This window comes from Sander vitreus, chromosome 8 (assembly GCF_031162955.1).
Source record: "Sander vitreus isolate 19-12246 chromosome 8, sanVit1, whole genome shotgun sequence".
NCBI lineage: Eukaryota > Metazoa > Chordata > Actinopteri > Perciformes > Percidae > Sander > Sander vitreus.
This window is the reverse complement of record NC_135862.1, coordinates 5,560,061-5,584,762: the sequence shown is the minus strand read 5'-3', so window position 1 is coordinate 5,584,762 and position 24,702 is coordinate 5,560,061. Positions and strand designations below refer to the sequence as shown.

Below are 24,702 nucleotides of genomic sequence, written 5' to 3'. Positions count from 1 at the left end.
ACAACTTTGGAAAACAAGCTTTGTTTTAGAAACTTGAAGATAAGTTTTTCTACCGTTCCGTCCGTTTGACATGACAGACGTGTAATCGATGAGTGAACATACAATCTATCTGATCTTAACCTGCATTCACAAGGAACAATAATGTCATTTTAACAAACATGAATGTAGACTTGATGGAGAAGGTTACAAAACTCAAACATGTTTCAACAGCTTGCTAAGTGATTTTAATGCCACACAGAAATGAATAGAAAACAGTGTGTGCCTGGAAAGTTGGACACATGCATCCAAAAATCTAAAAGTGTGCAGAATGCATTTGAAAAATGACCGGCAAGTATACGTGATTTGTAGGTAAAGAGATAAAACTCAAACATTTTAAAGAGGTCTCTCACCAATTTAATGGCTGAAATCCACATAAAAAAAGTTCCAACAGGAAACCCATGCATTCAGATGTTTGGTGTTTGTTGTTTTTTGCCCTGCTGGACATCTGCTGCACCAATGTGGCCACATTTCCCAATCTCAGCCATCAATTGGTAAGTACGAGGCCTGTGATTGGCTCGCACGGCCGGAAGTGCGTTTACTGTTTCAAAATGTGCAGTCTGCCTATTGGTTACAGATTATATTTCCATACACTATACATCTGATCTGAATTTACACAACCACATATTTACATAAACAAACAAACAAAGACCTGGCCGGTTTAACGGTGTGTGTGTGTGTGTGAATCACATTTTTCAACACTTACAGAGTGTTGAACAAGAACAAGCAGGTCGTCTGTTAAGCTAAACAAATTGAATGCTTTTGTGTTTAAATATGGATGCAGTGTGTAATGTACCGAGTCATTCATTCTGAGGAGTGGTACAGGTAACCAGTTAGTTACAGACTCTCGTGTCAGTAATCTTTTCAGACAGAACACACTTCAGACGGTAAATAAATACAGTGAAATAAGAGAAGAAACAATGGACGATTTACATATTTGGGGAACAGGACAGCAGGTTGTAACGGTGATAAGCTGGTGTTTAAATTGAACTTTATTTCACTGTGTACCTAATGTTTTAACGAGAGTATAAGTGTTCTGTATTTGGAGGCTACAATTAACAGTGTGTTTACATGCACAGAATATTACCTTACAGCATTTTTTATTAGACCTGGAAGCTCGCCATAAAATGCGGAGCTTGGAATATGACCTGAAATGCATCTTTAACTGTGTTCATTAATTCAGAGGCTTTTAACAGCGACAATTAAGAAGACAAGTGGACTAAAGCCAGGTCATATGTAATTTGTTATAAGTCGAAGAGAGAAATTGACATTTACCTCACACCTAACCAATAATGAGTAGTCATTTGCCTCCAGTTTGCTCTTTTCACCTTCAGCTCCCATACTTTTCGCCTTTTTGGTTCACGGGGGGCTTCCCTGTCTTTCATTGCAGCCAAACGCGCAACAGTTGGGCATTTCTTCAGTGATTTATGTCATTTTCTAAATAATTTATTACATTTTTCCACTATTCCCTGCACCATGTCAATGGGAATCAGATGAATGTTGGTATCCAACATGGAGTCCACGAAACACGTGACCACCTCGGAACCAGCTTCGCTTCAGAACTCGAACCTCCTATGGCGCCATTTTGATGCTACCAAACGATCACCCGCCGTTAGCATCCCGTTAGCATCCCATTGACTACCATTCATTTTGACGTCACTTTGACAGCAAATAACTTTACATCTGAAGCATTTGAAGACTATTTGTCCATTATTTATTTCTAAAGAAACACGACAATGTATAAAAGGCTCCATTACCTTGTACCTCACGTTATGGCTCCGTAGCAGACGTTTTTGTAAAAATAGGCTAACGATTGTGTCATAACCACGAGACTTACTGTCGCACAGTAGAGGAATTACCGTATAGTACAGGAGAAGCTCGCAGGCAGTTTGGACTTACATTAGCTGTTTAAGTTTAATTACTAATGTTAACTAGCATTTTAGTTAGCAATAATTAGCCTGTGCCTATGTTATCTCCTTACATATACCTACGCTCTCCGTCTCTGTAAGATTGGGAATGATTGAGATTTCTCTTGGCACAGCTACCAGAAGACTTCCAACTTTCAGACAGGTTGCTCACGTCACATTTACGTCGTCTCTCTCAGTTGGAGGCTGCGCAGTAACGCTCAGCCCTCACCGGAAAAGTGCTTCTAATATCCTTCACTGGTCTCCGTCCAGAGCAACGGGATCTGTTGGTCCATTCTATATACAGTCTATGCTTGGAACCAATCGCATAACGGGATAGCTCAGAACATTCGATTCCCTAGTTGGCCAAACGCTCTCTAATATACGGCTCTGATGTAGATATGTTGATGTCGCCACCTACAGGCAAGAAAGGAAATAGCTGCTGCTATTTTAACACCTGTGCTACTTGTGGGCAATGACAGTTATAACTTCATTTCTTTTTTAAATCTTTTTTGCTGTCAGACATTTATCTCATGTAGTCAATCATTGCAGCTCTCTACACTGGAGTGAGTCTTTGTCTTCGCCATAGTGTTACATTAAACAAATATAAACAAACAAAACAGGTGTGACAGTCATTGACTGCAGGTGAAACCAGTGTTGAAAACTGCAGCAGCTACAGCTTGCTAAACTAAACTGGTACTGGTACTGGCCAGTGTGTAGTCTATATCCTTGACGTTCCTCTTCTGGGATTGCTCCGTTGCCGCCGTCTCCTCCAGCGCGCTTTGGAGGAGGGTCTGGCAAAGCGGAACTAGCCAGTATGTAACTTAACTTAAACTTAACAGTGTTAACATGAGTTTGGAAGTTAGATGAAATGAGAACTGTGTCTTGGGCAAAATGTGTGGAAAAAAATGCAATTCTCAAACATAAGAAAGTGATTAAGAGAATACATTATTAATTGAATGCCAAAGACATAGTTAGTTTGTTCATAGTTAGTTTGTTAAATTGATTACAGCTCCAGAATAATGTGAGTTTAAAGCCAGTTTAGTATTTTACAAAGCTTAATTTGTAGACATCACTTGAACAAGATGTTTACTAGAATACCTGTGAAATCTGTCCTGTTACTGTGCATGTAATCACACTTACTAAATCACCACAAAGTGCTAAACAGAAACCCTCAAACCAGCAGACAGGAAAGAACCAACACTCAGCTGCAAACCTTTTTGGTTTCAAAATGTGTGATTTGTGTAGATCTGAACGAGTTTTGAAACGTTGCAGTTTAACTGAGTGTCTTATCAGGCCTGTCACCTTGTTTTTTGCAGGCCTGAACGTTTGGGGGGGTAATAACCAGAGGTTTTGGGTGACACACTGCCATGTTGGAAGACACTGACAGAAAAAGCCCCCGACACGGCAAAAACTAATTTATGTTCTTTGGCGAGGAGTTCAAATTGAACCGTAAAATTGAAAACATGCGGGAGAAAAAGACCGGCTCTGAATCGCACAACACTTGCACACGCTGATGTTTCTGTTACGAACGGGTTGCGGATTAAATGGAAGGTGTCACCAAAACAAATCTTACAAAACATCCATACATACAGTCATCAAAACATCTGTCAAACGAATGATGTGTTTAAATTCTGCTTTGTATTAAATTGTTGAAAAAGCCTTAAAACTCTCAGAGACTGAACAGGGAACAACGCAACTCTCTCTCCCAGTTGAGCGATTTGACAACACTACAATAGATTATATAACTTAAGATATATTTTCAGTGTATTTTTTTCTCAGTCCTCAGGGCGGTACTGTACTTCCAAAACAACATAAAACTGATGGATTGATCTGATTGAGCCAGTCAGCCTTTGAAAACCAGGTTTTTGGCAGTAAGACCTAGTTTGTGTTTATATATATATATATATTTTTAAATACCGGTCATTTAATCTATAACATGTTGATGAAAGCGCTTCCATTTTCTGCCCTGATCGTCTGGAGTCTGGAAGCTCTAGCAGACAGAAGAGTTACCTTCTTGTTTTGTTTGGAATAAATAGCTGGGTAATGAGCATGAGCAGCAAAAACACAACATGGCTAAACCAAGAAAAGATACTCAAACATCCACAGAGAACCCAACTACCTACTGTTTAATTGACAGGTAATATTTTGGAAGTGTGGTGCAGAAACACTGCGGGCTTAGCAAAGGGTCGTGGAGTCAGAACATCCATCCTTGATTGTCACTTACAGCTTGATGACAGTAGCCCAGTACAAAAGCAGTGCTTTCTACACGCTGGCCCAGTATGACTGCTGGCTGAATGTGAGCGGTCAGTAGTATTCCGTGGCGGCGAGGTCACGTCTGGCCCTTACAGGTGTGCACGTCGACCTGCTGGTGGCAGTCGCGGCAGTGCACGGCGCAGCACCAGTGGAACTTGCACTCGCACTTGGTGGTCCGGCTGACGCGCGACGTGTCGTAGCCTCGGCCGCAGCACATCACCTCGCAGCTGTCCACTCCGCGGGACGTCCGGTTACAGAGCCGCCCCCCCGTCCCCACCGACCCTGCAGAGAGAGAGGTCAGTGAGGATTTAAGGATGTTATCGGCTTTTCATTTATAATAACGTATCTATAATCATTCACTTTACAATGTTTGACACCATCTGTGCTTTCGTACAGTTCTGTGTTCATTTTGAATTTTGAAAATAGGTGAGAATCAACAACAACAACAAAAAGAAAAAGCTTCAATATTTTGCTGTTCTTAAAACACCTCTAGGACCAGTATTCCAGAAATGTGGAGCTCGGTGGGCAAAGGCTTGACCACCAAATAAGTTCTTATTAAACCGAGGAACGGTTAAATAACATCAAGGGAACGTAAAGCGTGTTATGGAGTATTTGGGGAAATAAGTGCTTCTTCCGAATTATTTTCGCAGTAGGATTTAACTTGGAGTTCATTTCCCACTTAAACATTAGATTCACTCACTAAATGCAAAAACACATTTCAGTAATTTCTCTCCAAAATGAGACTTACTGGGGGAATCGCTCGACACCCAGACAGACAATTATTCCGGGCTGAAAAAGTTGTGAAGCATCCTGGGAAATTGCTCTGGATTTAAGACATAAGTGCCCCTTTAACACAGTTCCTCCAGTGTGGAATGAGGACGTGACTTGGCGGTACAGAAGCCGCAGTGTGGCCAATCAGAATAGTTTAATTGGCTATCAAGAGCCAATGGGAGTATAATGCTGGCAGCGCAGCACAGATAAGACAGGGGGGCTGAGTAAGATGATGAACGTTGGACGAAGGAGAGATGAGGGATTGATGATAGGAGCCGTCAGCCGGCACTCCCACTCTTCATCAGCTGTTCATTTTACAGGAGACATCCATCTCCTCAGACTGGCCACACTGATAGTGTTTTCTCCTCATTCTCCAGCCGCCCACACACTCACTTTCTATCTCCGCAAACACACTTACTGTATCTATGATTTCAGGTGTTGTTTCACTGAGGGAACAGCTGCTGAACTTTCATTTATGATAATCGATACAAGCCTGCGATAGTCATACTGTAGCTGTGGATATTTTAATACTTTCTTGTGATCACATCAGAATTATGTCAACTTTTGAACCTTGATCAAACAAAACCCAACCTGTCTTTTTTTTTTTTGTTGTTGACGAAAACAGCAACTATTTTGAAAATCCAAAAGTAAATTTTTGATGGTTCTGATTTTATCAATTGTGAGAATTAACTGCTTTTCAGAGTCTTACATTCAAAGAAATTGAAAATGTGAAGACGTCACCTTGGACTCTAGGAAACTGTAATGGGCAATTTTCAGTATTTTCTGACATTTTATAGACCAAATAATTAACTGAGAGAGAAGATAATTGGTAAACAAAAATGAAAAATGTAATTCTGATGTGATCATGATCTAGGATAAACTGTAAACTAACTGCTGACACACCATTGGTCCTCCACAGAGATGTTTCAGGGACTTTTATCTGTTGATGTTAAATACGAGCAACATCACAGCCAGCAGAGAATGTCTCAGAAAGCAATATTAACGTAGCAACGCGCACACAGCTCCAAATCTTGAATAGTGTATCGAGTGCACAGTAGTGGCAAAGTAATGGCACACTGGCACTCACATAAATAGTCTTCCTATTTATTGTGGCCAAATCTGAACGCGCTTTGGCTAGAAGCTATCACTGTCACTAAGGTAGCCATCCACAGATACAGTTCATCCCAAAGGATTCACTGTGCCACATTTATGATGAGAATTAAAATATTATTTATAAAATCATGCCAACAATTATTATTTTAATAGCTTAGTATTCTATGCACTAAAAAGGTATGTATAAGGGTTTAGGCCGCCCTACACGTTATTGTAGGCCCAGTTTAGTATGAAACTTCATTTTATACAATATTTGTAGTAGGGGGTCCCTGCTCTGTCTCTCTTTTAGTTAAGGGGTCCTTGGCTTAAAAAAAGGTTGAAGACCCCTGGTCTAGGGGAACATAAGGAGTAACATAAAGTTTACCCAAAACCATTGCAAAAAACCAAGAAAAAGTCTGCTGAAACACCTTAAGTGTAACAATGAATGCCTTTTATTTACAGGGTCATTATTAACAGAGATAAACCAACTAACAACCAGAAAGGGAAGCAAATAAGGTATCAGTTCAGGCTTTTTGTTTAATATTTTGGCCTTGGAGACCCTAACTAGAAAATAAAAACTCAACTGGTCTACAGAATTAAACAGAAAGACAATACTAAGCTCCCTAACTGAGCACTAAACAGGAGAAAAAGGGGAAGCAAAAATAAAAGGCAGAGAACCCCTACAAGGTTACCAATGTGTCAGCGAAGACAAAGGATTGATTAAACTGAGCTGTATGTTGACAACGGCTTCTAGCTAAAACAAGTTTGGTTTTGCCCACAATAAATAAGAAAACTATTCATCTGTGAGTGCCGGTGTTCATCAGAATCTCCCGTTTTAATCTAATCATCCCAGAGGTGTCAAGTAACGAAGTACAAATACTTTGTTACCTTACTTAAGTAGAAATGTTGGGTATCTATACTTTACTGGAGTAATTATTTTACAGCAGACCGTTTTCATTCTGGCTTGTCATCGTTCAAAAAAGATGTCTGTGGCAGAGACCACTGTGAACTCGAGCGAAATGTCCCAACCAAGCACCAGCGAGGAGGTTGGTCACCAGGAAGACCAGCCAACCCTTCTACATCCCTGGCCGTACCTGGAACCATTTTTTCGAAATGGTTGGATGCAAAAACAACTCCTTTTGAATGTGCGGCAAGCTCTGCGCACCCAAGTACCACCAGCTAATTTTTACCCCTCACATTACTTTTATACTTTAAGTAGTTTTGAAAACAGTACTTTTACACTTTTACTTGAGTAAAAAGCTTGATACTTCAACTTCTACAGAAGTCTTTTTAAACCCTAGTATCTATACTTCTACCTAAGTAATGAATGTGAATACTTCTGACACCTCTGAATGATCCTAACAAGACAGTTTGGGTTATCGTGTCCAGATGATTATTCTTCTGTCACGGGAAAAACAAACCTTGTTATGTCGAGTTAAAAACAAACCCATTCCTTGATCACAAGTACAATAAGACTGTGGAATCAGCACCTTTCAGATAAAGTCTCAACAAAAAGTGACTCATTATGAACATTATCATCCTGGAGGCCAGAGGCTCTGATGCATCTGTGTGATTCGTAGAGTATAAATGGACTCCGGCTCGGCCTTTCACGATGTGTCATTGTGTTGATTAATAATTCATGTGCACAAATTGACAGAACCTAACATGAAACAATATTGTTGACATTTGTTTAGGATGTCAAGAATTAAGGACACAACATTTTTATAAACTAAATCCAAGCATCTCATTTAGATGAGACGATTATTTGACACCCTTTTACCCTTTATATGATTTAACATTGTGTTTGGTTAATTGTTGCACAAATTAAGTTATTTGAGCACATTAATTATTCAGCTGTACACACTCTTTTGTTTTCTATTAATTTCCATTGCATCGATTCAGAGGTGTTTCAAATTGTTCAATTTGAGTTAAGCAGTAGCTACAGTCTTCATGAAACTAGATAAAAACTAGAATATTTAAATATTATTTTGTCTTTTGTCACACATTTCTGTAAACTTCAGCAAGTTCCAAACACACCTGATTACCATTATCGCAGTTTTCACATGTAGCTATAAAGAATATACAGTATAATAATCACACATACTGTACTATGTCACACAGTACAGTAAAAAGCTGACTGCAAGAAACTCCCCCATCAGAATCAGACCACACCTCATTAAAACCTCATATGCATTAGTTGATCAACATAAAATGAACAATATTGCATTTTCTGCCTTTATTAGACAGCGGAGAGCTGACATACAGTGAAGTGAGATGGGAAAAGACACGCAACGTGGTGCCGGACCGGAACCGAGGATCTCACAACAACATGGTCAGTGTCCTCAACGCCCTCAAGCACCAAGACACCACAATTAACAATCATTTAATCATTTTAGTTAGTATTTAAGAATAATCACGGCAAACATTCACTGCTTCCAGCTTCTCAAATTAAAGCTTTTGCTTCTTTTTTCTTCTTCTTTTAAATATTATTGGGCAACACTTTACTTGAAGGTATCTACATAAGAGTGACATGATACTGTCATGAACACATGACACACTCGTGACACATGAACCCTAACTCTAACCCTAACTTGTCATGACAAAAACCGAAAGACACTTACTAAAAGAAGCGTTATGTCATAAACGTTTATAAACAGACTTGTTTATAATGTTTATGACACGTTCATGACAGTGTCATGTGTTCATGACAGTGTCATGTCACTCTTATGTAGATACCTTCAAGTAAAGTGTGACCTATTATTGTAACAGAAAATGACTTCCGCACATCTATAACATGAGACAGGTGCGTCGTTACGTAGTACTAGTACCAAAACGTTGCCAATTATTACATTTATCTTTGCAAGTTAGACAGTGTGCGGGAGTTTCTTTGCAAAAATATTATTGTAAATTGAACATTTGTTGGTTTGAGACTGTTGGTTGGACAAAACAAGACATTTGAAGACGTCACCTTGGGCACTGGAAGAATGCGATGGGTCATTCCCACTATTTTGACATTTTGTAGATTAAACAATGAATGACTTGGCTGATGATGAAAATAGCTGGAGCCCTGTGTAACAAAACAAAACACGGCTAACTGCAGTCTTTTCTAGTTTTGTGATAATCCTGAGGATGTTTGAATTTGAATTCTGAAAGCTTGATTAAACCTCTGAGCTGCTGTGGTGCAGATGTTCAGCCAGCAGAGGCCTGCGGCTGCAGTGTGCAGGTGGGGCTGACTGTTACTGTCTGACTGCGAAGCAGCACAAGTGTTACTGAAGAGGAACATGTGTGTGTTCAGCTGACTTCTCCTATATAAATAAAGGTTTACAAAAAATGATGCGCTGGCTTCAAGTACCATCTCGAACATTGTTCTGGAATTTGCCCGTGTTTACATTCTGCTTCACTCTGTGTGTATGTGTACTGTCTCTGCTCCATTCCCTCGCCAGGTAATATGTCTGGGCATGACCTGAAGCCCCTCCCCCCCCCTCTCTCTGGCAGCATGCCCGCCCGGTATGCTGCGCTGCGAGGGATGACATCATGGCCATAGTCTTCCTCACAGCCTTCGCTCTCCCTGCGTCTGCTTATTGAATTAAGATGAGGGGGCGCCGAGAGATGAGTTTAGCACCTGAGCCTCGCCGGGGCCGAGGGAAATTGATTTCACACTTTAAAGAGGCACAGAGGGGCCGTCTCACTATCTCTGTGGGCTCTGTGTGTGTGTGTGTGTGTGTGTGTGTGTGTCCATCTGTCTGTGAGAATGGATTCAGTCTGTTATTCAGAATGATTGAGGGTGAGTTTGCATGTCTTTGAGAGGTTTGTGTGTGTGTGTGTGTGTGTGTTGGGAGAAAGAACAAAACGTGAAGAACTCAAAGTGTGTGTTTGAAGAACGATTGACTTTATGTTTTTGTGTGTATGTGTGTGTGAGAGAGAGAGAGAGAGAGAGAGAGAGAGAGAGAGAGAGAGAGAGAGAGAGAGAGAGAGAGCATGATTCAATGTATAGTACGTGTCATGGCTGTGAGTGCGTTTACATGCCTGTCGCTCTCTGTGTGTTCCAGAGGAATTGGTCTTTAGAGAGGGAGTGAGTTCTCATGTGAGGCCCAGGGCGAATGAGTGTGTGTGTGTGTGTGTGTTACCTCACCCTGCTTACATGTACACAGCACATAACGCCTTTATGTCTGCTGTGAAGCCTCTACTTGTTCCCTAAAAGGGGGCCCTAAGACCTCCAGAGGTCCATCAGGAGGTTACAGGAGGAATTTATTTCAGTAGGATTTAGGGGATCCAGAGAGGCCATGTTCAGACAATCGGTAGAGGGGATGCAGCTCATAATTGCACATTATGTTGTCAGTTAAATCCTTAATCGTTCAAATAAATGTCCAAAGAATAGCAACAAAAAACAAATACAGTTTCTTATAGTCAAGGTGAGGTGCCATCAAGGTGCCATCTTGTTTTGTCGAAAACCAAAAATATAGTTTTTCACATGAAACAAAGAAACTAGGGCTGCAACTAACGATTATTCATTGTCGATTAATCTGTGGATTATTTTCCCGATTAATCGATTAGTTGTTTGGTCTACAAAATGTCAGAAAATGTCAGTGTTTCCCAAAGCCCAAGATGACGTCCTGAAATGTCTTGTTTTGGCTACAACTCAAAAGATATTCAGTTTACTGTCACAGAGGAGTGAAGAAACTTTTTTTTCTCAAACTCAAACTGATTAATCGATTGTCAAAATCGATAAATTGCTTAATCTTTGCAGCTCCAAAAGAAAAGCATCAAATCATCCCAATTATAAAGCTGGAACTAGAGAATCTTTGGCATTTTTGCTTGAAAAACAGACTTTAATGATAAATAAATTATTAAAATAGCTACGGATTCATTCTCTATTGATCTCCTAATTGACTGTTTCAACTACAGAGTTTATCAAAGTCTTACATTAGAGTTAAACAAATCAAATTCAGTTATTTTACGGCAAATTGACCTGGCTTAGGGGTCATTTTATGAGTTAAGGGTGTCCTGGTGGCCTAGGGGTTCAGATGCCCATGTAGCTTCAATGTCCTTAGTTTGATTCCGGCCTGTTGTTGCTCTCTCCATGTGTCCCGTCTGTCTCTGAACCGTCACTATCCAAAAGCAAAATAACTAAAAAAGTAAAAACAGTGATGTAATGACACATTGAACCCGCACCAGCAGACAGTGAGATGCAGTTGAAAGCTCCCAAAGATCAAGAATTAACTTCCATGCTCAACGACAAAAAAAACAAAAAAAAAACGCTCTCATCTTGACCTCTTAACTCAAACCATGCTTCTGAAAATATCTTAGCATGTTAAACAGCAGGTTAAAGTGAGTCTTATTTTAGGGTCATAAAACTCTTTTAGCGCCTAAAAAGACCATGACGGTGACTGATAGCTTATACTGCACACACCGACAGGAGTCCATGACAGACAAATCCCAGGTTTGATTCACTACAACATCCAATGTTTCCTCTGACTCTGACTTAAAGGGATACTTCATCAATTTAGCATTAAGCTTTGTATCAGCAGAAACACGGTAGTATTTTTGAGTGACCGTGCTTCCCTCCCTCATGTCCCCCTGAGAGGGGAGATCTCTGTATTGTGGGTCTGGAAAAATGTATACCGATGGCGCAAAAATCGTCGTTTTACGTCATCGGTATACATTTTTCCAGAGGCAAAGGACTACAGCCAGTACTTCCGCATAGCCCATAGGGGGTTGGACATCAGTTTTTTACGGAAATTGCCGAGGTAAAAACGAGTGTCAGCCATCTTGAATCATCGCTTAGCTTCTCAGCAGAAACAGATTTATTCATCCTGAAGGAAATTTTAGAACAACAATTATGTGTATACAAACTACTGCACACATGTACCACCGGGATACATTGCTAGCCGGTAAGGGGACATCCTCAGCGGTGTGTAGAAAGCGGGATAAGGATAGGAGTTGGAGCTAGGTGGAAAACTAACGCTAGCCAGCCGCCTGTGCCAGGCTTCGCTGAGCTACGGCTCAGTAGCGGCTCTGTCACCGGGTAAGACTAGCTAGCTAGTGGAGGTGGGCTTTTTTAACACGGACTGGTGCAGAAATGGGGTGCTTGTATCCACCTAACTGCTAACTGTGACTGTTAGATGTTGACCATTCTACATTCCACGCAAATTTACGGCTCTGTTTACAGCCTACCAAGCGCTAATGCTAGTATGTTTTAGCTGAACTTTACGGAGCATATAGCTAATGTGTGTGCACTAAATGTATCCTGTTTCGTATGTCGTTTTTATATATTTTAAAATATTTCCTGGCTTTTCTCGACCTAGAAGGCACCAATTTAAAAAAGAAATTCACATTTATACTACATAAGTGACCCAATTTAAAGATATTTTCAGCTTTCCAGCGGTGGAATATCCCTTTAAGTGCGTTGAGCAAGACATAAACCTTACATGCAAACATCTGAGACTCAATGACACAGCAAAGTGCAAGTCAAAGCGTTCAACCATCACTTTCATTTCATAAACACCCCGTTTTGTTTCAAGTTGGGCCATGAAAAACAAAAATAATAGGACAAGGTTCACACATAAATGCAGACTTCCTCTCAACCTGCACATTCAACTACACTTCCAATAAGACTTTAAAAAGAAACTTGATTTTAAAAAAGCATCAAAATATTTTTGGGGTGAGGGTAATATATTTGTGGGCTTCCCAAATTGAATGCAAGTGTCCAACCAAAAAGACTTTGTAGAAGCATCTCACTTTGACACGACTGTAACAACACTTTGCTGTTGTTACTACACTATAAACGGTATTGTGGGACCCAACCTTCCCCCGAAATATACCTCTCTCTGCTGGCCATTCGTGCCCTCAGGCGTGTGTGTGTGTTTCCAGTGGTGGTGATTTATAGTGATCTGTGGTGCTCTAAGGTTTCAGTCCACAGAAGTGTGTAATGGGTCTTAAACTGGCCGACACCCGATCACCACGGATCATCTGCTGCCTGACAGGCATCCACCTCCTCTGGAACGAATACACACACACACACACGCATGCACACACACACACACACACACACACACACACACACACCTGTGTGTCTAAACCAGCGTCTAGGCTCCGATATTTGACATTCTTCTGGCCTGATGAAAACGGTCTTACAACTGAAACCTCAGGTTGAGTTTCATGTGTTTTATTTAACCAGTCAACAGAATAACCGTACAGGAGTATCCACAGAAATCACAGTCAGTTTTCATTCTTAGCAAAAACTAACTTGCAGACCTCGAGCTGTAATGTTTCACTCCTAATGAGATACTGTAGATAGTGTGAAGGGCAGGCTGACACTGGAGCTGCACAATAACTTCAAGATCCACTTTCTCTACTCAGGAGTTTAATCACTTCAAATACAGGAAGCTATCGCATCATGATAAGCATCAAGTTTTTGAACAGCAGCAGGAATTTTGATTTGACACAAACACAGCTCAACAAAAAATTGGTTACTTCTTCACAGCAGCTTCATAAACTCTGCAGGAACTGTTGCAGGAGCAGTCAATGCAAGCTGAACCCACTCCCTCTGTACGTACACTGTAAAACATGTTTGTTGTTTAAAGAAATGTGCCGATATGAATCCCTGTTTACACACTGCAGACATGACGGAAAGCCATTCATTGTGAACTGAACCTAAATACGGCACCAACCTTAAACATTTATTGATGCACAGGAGCGATAAACAATTCTTCTCGTTTTGATTCCCCCGTGAAACAGAAGCACATAGTAGTTTTCAAGTTGCCTCGAAACTATGAATCGCTAAAATAACTAGACAATCTGAGCTGGGTATGTAAAATACCAGCTCAATACTAAACTGCAAACTTCTAGCTCCCTATGAGCCGATACGGCACAAGACAAACTAGGGCTGCTACGATTTGATCGATTAATTGTTTGGTCTATCAAATAGTGAAAAAATGTCCATTCTAGTTACTTAAAATCCAAGGTGATATCTATAAATGTCTTGTTTTGTCATTCCAAAACCCAAAGATATTCAGTTTAATATGATATAAAACAGAAAAGCAGGAAATCTCCATATTTGAGAGGCTGAAAACAGCATTTTCTGCCATTTATGCAAGTAAAATTACTTTAACCAACAAAATTAATCGATTATAAAAATAGTTGGCGATTATTTTTCTGTCAATCGACTAATCAATTAGTCAACTAATTGTTGTAGCTCTAAGACAAACACTGAAGATGATTAAAAAACATACTGGAACCAGTTCGGTAACTGAAAGGTTTGAGATGCCAAAAACATTTAACCTGCTGGAGGTTTTGTTTTTGTAATTCAACCAAACATTTGTGAGCAAGCATTTGATAACCCTCATGACAAATCTGTTCACACCGACCAGCATGTTTGTTGAAGTGTTTCAGTTTAGTTTGGTTCATTTGGCAAAGTGAGAACTCAAGTGGAACCAAGCGGCAACCTCCGGGTCTGAAAAGTGAAGCAAGTGCCTTAAACCTGCATTCTTTCTAATGGCCAGCAGGGGGCGACTCCACTGATTGGAAAAAGAAGTCAGATTGTATAAAAGTTAATAAGAAAATGACCCTACTTCTCATTTGATTTATTTCCTTAGTAGGGCTGCGCGATATATCAATATTATATCGTTATTGATATATGAGGATAGATATCGTTTTAAATTTTGAATATCGTAATATGACATAAGTGTTGTCTTTTCCTGGTTTTAAAGGCTGCACTACAGTAAAGTGTATTTTTGTGAAAGCACCAATTGTCAACCCTACAACATTGCCGCAATATCGACATTGATGTTTTTGGTCAAAAGTATCGTGATATTTGATTTTCTCCATATTGCCCAGCTCTATACCTTAGTAAACATTTTCCGGGTTTATGGTCTCAATCGCTAGTTTCAAGTCTTCTTCAATACAGCATAGTGTTCATTTGGTAAATGATGGTCCCATTTAGAGTAGGGATAGATCGATTATCAGCCCTTGCCGATTATCGGCTGTTTTTTTGGCACTTTGCAGATTATCTGCTTGACTGATAACTGATAAAGTTCATTAATTAAAAAGTGTGCTACTTTGGCTCCGCTACAGCTCTGTGTGATGAGCTGATGTTCTGTCAAGTTCGGTGGGTGTTTACCTGACTCGTGGTCCCGTATGCAGTAGTCCGGCGAGTCCTCGAAGTACACCAGGTCATTCTTGCTGGGTCGTTTGAAGTGTGTGTGCGCGGCTGTAAACCCAGTTCCGTACTGGTTGACGGCAACCTGCACTGCGCCGTTATACCTCTTGCGAAGGTGGTCGCCGGTGCGTCTGAAGTCGGCCATCGCCAGCCAGCAGGTCCGAACGCTGCACGACCCGCTGACGCCGTGACATTTACACTCCAGAGTCATGAAGCGCTTCACCGCCTGCCGAGGAGAGAGAGAGAGAGAGAGAGAGAGAGGGGGAAAGAGAACAGGAAGTATGCTTCAGAGAAGATTGTGTGTTGACAGTTATTATACTGAAGTGATGAACTGTAACAAAAATAGTTCAAGAGGTGCAACAGCAGTTGCCCATACTGACTGTTGAATGCAAATAATGCAAGGCATCATGGTTTTCACCCAGTTTCTCCTCATTCTAAAAATTTTAAATTGAACATAGTAGCTTAGTTTTTGTTCAAAGATTAGTTTAGTTAGGATGTCAGTGAGACTAAAGGATTTCTCTTTTTCCTTCTCAATATACAGATTGAAAGATACAGTTGACCACTACATCTGAAGATTAAATGCAGGTAAAATAATCCATTTCAAATAAAGAACAACCAACAGACTGTTTAAGTGTTGTTCTACTTTTCTACTTTTGAGGCTGGTTTAGGTTCTGGCAAAATCTTTGAGTCGTTAAACTATATGAAAACATACTGCCATACTTTTAACTTTTTTTTCTGTGAACATGTAAAGATTTGTACAGTTATCGTTCTTGTACAACTCAGGAATTGGATTTTTAATTTTTCCACAGTGGCTGATGAACTGCAAACTTTAGCAGCTGCTTGAAACCAAACTAGTTTTTCAGAATAAATTACTGTCTGTGAAACACATTTGGTCAACTGAATTGTTTAAGTAATTCCTACAGGTGTTCAGATGATCAGTTGCCTGCTCACCTTCCTGCCGGCTCGGTTGTTGTGCAAGTTCATGAGCGCCCGGGCGTCCCTCTCCTTCCTCTCCTTGGCGTCCACAAAGCCCTGGCTGAAGCGCATGGCGTGCTCCACATGGTCACTGCAGCCGCCCCAGTCAAAAGAGCCTTTGGCGTCCCGCGACGAGCCCTTCTTTGTGGGATCGCAGGAGCAGGAGTCCAGCTCGCCTTGGCTGCAGGCTCGAGCCAGCGTGTAAACCACACCGGCCGAGGAGATGGCGTACATGAAGGCCACTTCACGGCTGCCTGGATGGGAGAGGATGAAACACTGTGAACAAGGAAGGACACATCAGTAACAAAAGACAGGGCTCTAGATTCTAACTACACATTGAGGTCAGAGGCTGATACCATATACTTTGACCGAACACTAAAAACCACAAGTTCAGGATAAAAAGAAAAAAAGAATTCAGTAGTTACTGGTGCACTTCTCTACATCATTGAAACTCCACTGATGTGAGATGCAAATCAAACACAAAAGTTTTATCTCTTATTGATCTTGGATCTGGCGTTTCCCAACATTAACAATGGCAACATTAAGCCATGACAAACGGAGAGATGCTTCAACCGCCGCTGCTACCTGTATGACCCGTGTTTGTTGTTGCTTGCTGGAAGCCGTTATTTCATGTGAGGCATCAAATAAAAACGCTTCATCTACCTCCAAGTTGGGTAAACAGCCAAGGTTTACCAGCAAATCTTCCTCCACATGTAACTGATAAAAGATCTGACAGAGATCAAAGGCTGAGGCTGGGAAAGTGTGTGTGTGTGTGTGTGTGTGTGTATAAAGGCAAGTGGATGTATGACATCTTTAGAGCTGCAACTAATGATTATTGATTTTAATTAGCAATAAGCTGATCTTTTTTAATTCATAAATTGTTTTATCCATAAAATGTCAGAAAGAGATGCAAAATTAGCTCTAGCATTAAACCGGTACGGACGGTACTGATTTTAGTAACAACCCAGAAACTATATTATCTGCCATTAAGTATCAAGTCTCTATCATATACAATAAATGTGATTTTAAGAAGGTTAATAATTTACATTTCATTTACATTAGTTTTTCCGATAGAGACAGATCGATATAAATGTAATTAATACAAGAACTGGCATTCACATAGTTTCAGCTTTTAGTAATTTTTTTTTAATTGAAGAACCCCTGACTTTATTGCATCGGTGAAAAACAGTTTTTGCAGGAAAAACTCGAACACAAATTCAGTTTATAACGATAAAAGAAAGGAGAGAAGCTCTGAATCTTTATGTTAAAGGAGCTTGAACCGACAACAATTTGATATTGGTATTTGATTAAAAAAAATGACTTTAAAAGGATGAACCAAGTACTTAAAGGTGCTGTAGGTAGGATTGTGAAGATCCAGGACTTTGAACATCGACAACTTCTTAGTACCTCCCCCCTTTCTGCTAAAGCCCAAAACGGTCTCCTAAGTCCCTCCCCCCACAAGGGAGAATGAATGCGTGTGCATGAGCAGTGATTGACACGCAGTTAGACACCGCCCCCTGGCCCTGATTGGTGCATCTAATCAGGGAGTTGTGGATTTTTGCAAATCACACTACAGGCTGTAGGTGGAGCCAGATTTTTTTTTTTTTACCTGTTTCATGTAGTTCTACTGGAACATAGGGTCAGCTTCAGCAAATATGACAGAAAATTAGTTTTTATAAGTCTGCACCTTTAAATGTTAATGCTTTTGCCAATTGACTATTTTAATTGCAAGACATATTAATGAAAACACACTCTTAACTAAACAAACTTGACTAAAATCTTAACTTCTTTATGAATTCTCTGATCAGATAGTTAACCAATAATAGACTTAGACTTGTTTTGGCAAAGTTCGTATACAGCTGCTGGTGTACGAAGAAAGAAAGTGTTTCTTATTAAAAAAATTAAGTTTTGGTATTGAAACTCAGGTATCGTATCAGCACTAGTGTTAAATAACTATAACACATACATACAGCGATCTCAGTGAGTGTGTGTGTCCCAATCCAGTAGCTAAGTTGAGCGTGCCTAACGAGGTTAATGAGGAGAACGCTGAGAGAACACGACACCAGAGAGGAAAAAACTGTGTAATTGTTTGAAATTAGCCCGCTGACATTGACTATAAGGAGCTTCTGACGGGGCCTCGATGTGCCGTTATAATGCTGTGTGACACGGCCAGGGCCCGGCTGGGAGGTCTGAATACCACATGGCTGATTAGAGGCCCCCCGACATGAAAAGGACTAAGTCGAAGGATCCGCCTCGCAGGTTAAATCTCAGGGCATGGGAGAGGAACATCAGGCCGCCGGGTCCTGATGATCCTCCACTGGCTATAAAAAAAGATTATGACTTGTTATAACACGTCCTCACAGGAGACACAGACTGATTCTAGCTGCTCAGATGCACAGTGACACGTCTAATTTGACAGAATGCTTCTGTCCAGAGCTCACATCTGTCACAGGCAGTGGCAGAAGGCTTAATACTCGTTAATCATTTAAATCTTTGATGTTTCTCATTACTGCTCGGGAGGAGCCATTTGTCACACTCTTTATAACATCTATTTTCCCTTACACCCCTACACCCCCCAAAAATATGTGACTGTGTCTTCTCTTGACTTTGAAAAACTCAATGAATCAAGTCTCTTCTTCTGCAAATGATCAGAGAAGATAAACACAGCTAATGAGCCAATGTGGATCTTAAAAGTGGTGGGATTACTTTTATTTAGAAAAAGTCAAAATTTCTCCCATTTCTCATTTGAACGAGCTGAGTGGAGAGTAATTAGCTAACTGAGACAGTAGCTGAAACATAAACATCACTGTGATGAAACGGAATCAAACAGATACAAATGTAAACTTTTTTTTAACTAGTTATTAATACCATCAACACTGAAATAATAAATTGTATAAACCTGCAATTAATTAATGTAATTATCGTAAAAAAACAAACATCTGTGGATTCTTTTTTTTATTCTCATCTATAAAATGTCAGAAAATAGCGAAGAATGTCCACGGTGATGTCTTCAGATTGCTTGTTTAGTCGGACCAACAGTCAAAAAGCCAGAGACATAAAATAAAAATAAACAAGTATCCAAGGAGGAACCAGAAAGTGTTCTCATCGTAATTATACAGTATTTTATCATGATAAATGACTTAAAAAGTTAATTATCAAAACATTTGCCAATTGATTTTTCTTCCACTGATATATCTTTTCAGCACTAAATCTGCTTACCAGAAGTCATAATATTACTACAACAAAGTACTGAGTAGCATGTTAGCCCCCCAACACAAGAACACACTGACAGAGAAACCAGTCGGCTGCACCAATGTGATAAATGTACAATTGTAAAGTTAGACGAGGTGTGGAATGCGATTCCACCTCTGTGGGGGAAAAAAGAAGAACATATCTGCGAGGGAACTATCAGTTTCCCCAGAAAACCTCAGTGAATCAACACTTTGAAAACCAACCAATTGTTTAGATTTGTCAGCGTTAAGTTAAGGCAACATGTTTGTTACTGCAAACAGATCAGTGTGCTGCTAACCATGCAGGGATTCAATTCCAAAAGGTGCCAGCAGCACACAATGACCTGGAAACACGACCCAGCAGATACTGTTGCAGACAATCCAGCCACTAACTTTCTATTCCTAGTCGTGCAGTGTTTAAGGCAGCGACAGCCCCTGAAGTCATATCATGAATATTACTTTCTGTACCTAGTCTCTGCATCCTATATCATTTACCGCGGGGGTGAGCAATGATCAAATTTGACTTATAATTCATTTAGAGATGACACCTGTAAACCACAGCATCTTATCATTAGCATTTTCCAACAAAAATACTAAAGTGAGACTATAGAGGATCATTTAACTGCCTTTAATTAAATGTAACTTTCATTTGATGTATACACACATAATTAATGGAGACAAAGTGAGGCTGGTATTTAAGATGGACATGATATCAAGTATTTGAAGTAACTAAACCATAACAACTTGCAGGGAAATGATGCAATACCCTTTTTACTAATCCCTCAAAACCCCAACAGGTTTAAATGTTAATTTTTCTCTTGCCTGTCCACCTGAGGCTCAGTGACTTGCTCAAGGACACTTGCTTCCTGGTTTGATTTCAGATCCTCTAGATTAAGGACAGTCTCTCCCAGCTGTCCCCAGGATAATGATTTTTAAAACTTCCTTTCATTTAAAATGTGACTTTTTATTTTTTTTATTTTTTTTTTTAGGCTAAAGTAAGATAAGTCCCCCACTTCCGGATCTAACATTCCCTCCACTCACTGCGTATCAGCAGGCGTCCAAACAGGTTGTGGTCCCTGGCCGTGGTGTTGCAGTTCCAGCGGTGGTTTCGGAATTGGTGCTGGCACTCTGATATCCAGTCCTTCATCCCGGCCCCGATGGCCTGCATCACTTTGGGGTGCTGGCGGCACAGCTGGCGCTGCTTGTTCACCAGTCCAGGGATGTTGTCGCACATCACCTGGGAACCCAGGGTGCCCATGTACCTGCAGAGCGGAGCAGCAGACAGATAGAGAGCCAAACACTTGATGAACATCTTGGAAAACCTTTTAATTAAGAAATTAAAAATTGTGAAATTGGGGGTAAAAAAAGTGTTTAAAAACATCTGGACAGGCAGAGGGATGTAACAGTAAAACTAATTTTGGTCACCGAGTTCTCTCATTGATCTTAAAGACAGAAATTAAAGGACATTATGAATCTATTCTATCAACAAAAGTGCAAATAACTCAATATATGCCTGCACAGCAGAGACATTAAAGCTTTGTAGGGTAGTCAGACATCTATCTTCTGCAGAAATAGAAAAAGATAATGAAATTTAAAAAAAAAAGAAAGAAGTGTGTTCTTATGAAACTTGTGTTGAAACCACTTTGAACAAGTCCACACTCCCATGTACCTGCAGAACCAGGTGATGAAAGACTTGCAGGGAATTTGAACACTTGCAGGCTGCAGGGATTTCCCTCACCGATTAAAGACCAGAGCAACAAGAGAAAAGGAATTGAGGAAAATTATCTGTCTAAATAGCTGCTCAGTATCACAGGCAGTTTGAGGTTTGGAATTTGAACCTTTGCAAATATTCATTAAAGATTCAAGAGAAAAACAGCATTCAAGAGAAAGTCAGCAAATAAAAAGAAATTAAATGATATCGAATGACTTTATGCTGTAAACTTATCTGTCCAAATATTCAGTCTTCAACTTCAGTATTTCAAAAAATAGTTATTTAAACCCTGGGGGGGATTTTCATTACTCAATCTCTGGGAAATGTCTAATGAACTAAGGGAAAAGAGGAATTATGAAACCGTTTTGGAGGTAATTCAAACATTTTACACATAAAAATCAAAAGAAGGAAAACATACTCGAGATAATTTCACATAAATCACATTTTACTGCAGACAGATTAATTTCAACATTAACCGTTTTGAAGCGTATAGGCTATATTTTGCGCGTCGCGTTACAACGTGTTAATGAGAAAGCCATGCATTTAGCGCGTGGGGTTTTGCATTTAAATAAATATGTAAAAACAATGCACAGTAGGTCTACTTACCACCAGGACGTATCGACCTCGGCCGTCAGCCAGCAGATTGCTACAGATAAATAAAAACATATTCCACTTGGCAATAAGTTCATATTAAACAAACGTCGGTCCTTTATGGATCTGGACGGAGCATTTCCACGGATAAAAGAAAACTATAAAACATTAGAGAAGTCGGAACTTGTTGAATCTCCAAATCAAGCTTGGATTAAAAAGATATCACAGACAGCTGGAGGACGGAGCTTTGCGCGTAAAAGCCATGACCGGCTCGGGCTGTGCACGGTGGTAAAGTGCTTATGAGGAAAAAGTAAAGCGCGACCGTCTAATAGTCCAGCAAATATTTTCAGTGGAGATGATGTGCTATCAGGTTTAAATTGCTTTACACAAGGGGTGGGCTGAGTCCCGTCTCAGGAATGAGGTGAAAAAATGAGACGTCTGAGAGTATCTGTTCAGGCTGGTTTGACACCAGACAGGCTTGGCCCGCGTCCAGACCGGAGCTCCGCTGCAGCTCTGAGATGTGGTCCATGCTGATGGGCTCATCACCGTGATGGGCACCGACGCGTTTAGGGAAGGAGCCGGCTGAGGGGGATTCATCGAGCACACTCAGCCAATGCCAGTCAACACAAACGCGCACAAACCATCTTAGATTCGAGTTCAGGGGACAGCGGATGATTGAGATTGACCGGGGTTTTGTACAATGTCCCTGCACTTTTGCGCATACATTATATAGAGGATAGTGACTTGAGGACACAGGTTCCATTTATTTTACGCAGATGACTTTTCAGAATATTATTTTCAGGACTTTTATTTTGTAATATTGTGAATAATTTGTCATCAAACTATACACCCACATCACATAATGACATGTCTGCTTCCTAAATACAGTTTGTACTCATTCATTTATCATTGTCTTATATATTTGGTAATTTTACTGCTCGTTAAGGTATACACATTTGGATTTACTAAAATAGAGCCCATTGCCATACCCAAGTGACGCACATGTGCCAAATATTTCTGATCTCCAAAGCATGACGCATTGTTATTTTACAACCATCCCTCAGTCCAACTAATAACTCAGGAATGATGGTTAAAAAAGGGGACAGAGAAATTACGCACTGATTCTTCCAAAGCTGCACCTAAAGGTGATGTGTCCATTTCAATTGGATTATCTATCACAGTCTTTTTGAAGTCTTTGGGGGAAATCTGTACCACTGTCACACGCCATTTCCTCCATCTTTGATCTGGCCCGGGTGTATGACCAGATGAGATTAATGGGCAAATTGGATTTTTCGCATGATCCCCGTGGAAGAAAACCATAAAACAACAAAGAGATTTAGAGCTCTCTCTCTGCTCTTCTCAGCCCATTGGACACGACTTTGTTGTTGCAGCAGCAGTAGTTATAATAAGTCTGTAATAGAAATCCAATTTAATTGGAGTAATTATTTCACTGTCATACCAAATCGCATTAAGGCTGGTCACCCTATTCCACTACATGTTCCATGAAGAGAAAAATAATTTAACATCATCAATGTAAAGTCAGGTTATGGCCTGAAGACAAATGAAGTAAGTCACCAGAGCTAAATTCACTTAAAGGACTGAGCTGATATCTCACAGACAATCAAGATCTTTAACAATTTGATGTTTCTAAGTTTCTATTTCTGGATTTAAAAAACGTTTCCTTAACTGAATTTCAACATCTTATGTGGTGGCGAAAATGATGAGTGGCAGGATAATATGATCCTTATCAACGTCACAGCACTCATTAAATAAAAAAAAATAAAAATAAAAAAATCAGTTCATTCAACATTTTTGGAACTATGCTTATTGGATTTCTTTCCGAGAGATGCCTGAGACTGATATCAATCTTCTCACAGAACTCTGGGAAGTGTATTTCCTAAAATGCTGTGGTATTCCATTAAGTATGTAACTTCAAGGCCTGAAAATGATCATATCTATGTCTTTTTAAAGTGCGTCATTATCGAGATTAGCATCAGAAATTACACTTTAAAATCAAGTTCAATTTGTTTTTGTAGGCACTGAAAACAGAAAGAAACATTCTGGTTTTAATCTTAATTTGACTCCCGGTATGCATATAAGAAACTTTAATTTTCACTTTAAACCTTTAAAACATAATTCAGAACTAAACTCAAGACTATACAGATCAAAGTGGAAAACAAGTTACAGCAGCAAAAATAGAAATGCTGTCTTGTCAAACAATGTCCTAAAACAAATCAGTTGTTCCATAATCTAATTGATCACCTACGGTTATCAAAAACAAAATATTCTTTAACACACACTCCTTTATATCTGCAGGTAAACCTTCCCACTGGCAGCTTTGTAAAGGAGTAAGAGGACGGTGGCTCCGAGCGCACTCAGTGCGACTCTGGTCAGGGAACACATCCTCTGATTGCTGTGGGAATCAGGTTTCGGAAGCTGACCGCAATCTCCGGCCTCGTCCATCTGAGTCAGGAGAAGGAGAGGTTTGCATGAGACACGCGCACACGCACGCACGCACGCACACACACACACACACACACACACACACACACACACACACACACACACACACACACACACACACACACACACACAATCCTGTTAAGGCAACGTGACCTCATACAGGAAGTAGAAGGGTCGTTTTAACCTAATCCAGTCTGGATTATGGCAGTTTACTGGACAGACAGTTTCAGGCCAGTTAAACCTCGAATGGGTGGGAAATATCAGCTAAGTTAGTACTTGGCGGGAATCAAACAGAGATCAGCTCATTTTGAGGGTGAGGGCATGTCTGGCCCCATCGCACCACCACAGCGTGACTCGCAAACCTGATTCACCAAAACTTCCTGTGCCAAATCCTTAAGGATTCATCAGCCAAGTGAAGAGCTGGGTCATGGTCACGGAGGAATAATGCTGTTCATAAACTCTCAAGTCAGAGGGTGACACAGTGTCGCCTTGAATCCCTGTCATGTGAGAAAGTTT

At 40.3% G+C, this 24,702-nt stretch overlaps 2 protein-coding genes across 2 annotated transcripts in view; both read right to left on the bottom strand.

Moving 5' to 3' along the window:
* Nucleotides 1-209: 209 nt before the first annotated feature.
* wnt2 (wingless-type MMTV integration site family member 2) lies at nt 210-22,225 on the bottom strand. Its single transcript, XM_078256497.1, has 5 exons — nt 21,739-22,225; nt 20,463-20,683; nt 16,168-16,445; nt 15,178-15,442; nt 210-4,478 (listed from the first exon to the last, which is right to left on the bottom strand). The coding sequence occupies exons 1-5, from the start codon at nt 21,819-21,821 to the stop codon at nt 4,273-4,275; spliced, it is 1,053 nt and encodes a 350-aa protein (XP_078112623.1). The 5' UTR covers nt 21,822-22,225; the 3' UTR covers nt 210-4,272.
* Nucleotides 22,226-23,952: 1,727 nt separating this feature from the next.
* The window catches only part of asz1 (ankyrin repeat, SAM and basic leucine zipper domain containing 1), a 35,292-nt gene continuing 34,542 nt past the window's right edge, over nt 23,953-24,702 (bottom strand). Inside the window, exon 13 of the mRNA XM_078256496.1 lies at nt 23,953-24,186. Within this exon, the coding sequence (XP_078112622.1) occupies nt 24,028-24,186 (159 nt within the window). The 3' untranslated portion in view covers nt 23,953-24,027. The remainder of the gene's footprint in view (nt 24,187-24,702) is intronic.

Bases quoted from the DNA above. Each gene is read 5' to 3' on its own strand.
- wnt2 (XM_078256497.1), bottom strand. From the start codon at position 21,821: ATGAACTTATTGCCAAGTGGAATATGTTTTTATTTATCTGTAGCAATC. The intron at 20,684-21,738 runs GTAAGTAGACCT...TCCGCTCTGCAG, and splicing joins GAGGTCGATACGTCCTGGTG to GTACATGGGCACCCTGGGTT. The intron at 4,479-15,177 runs GTAAACACCCAC...CTCTCTCTGCAG, and splicing joins CATACGGGACCACGAGTCAG to GGTCGGTGGGGACGGGGGGG.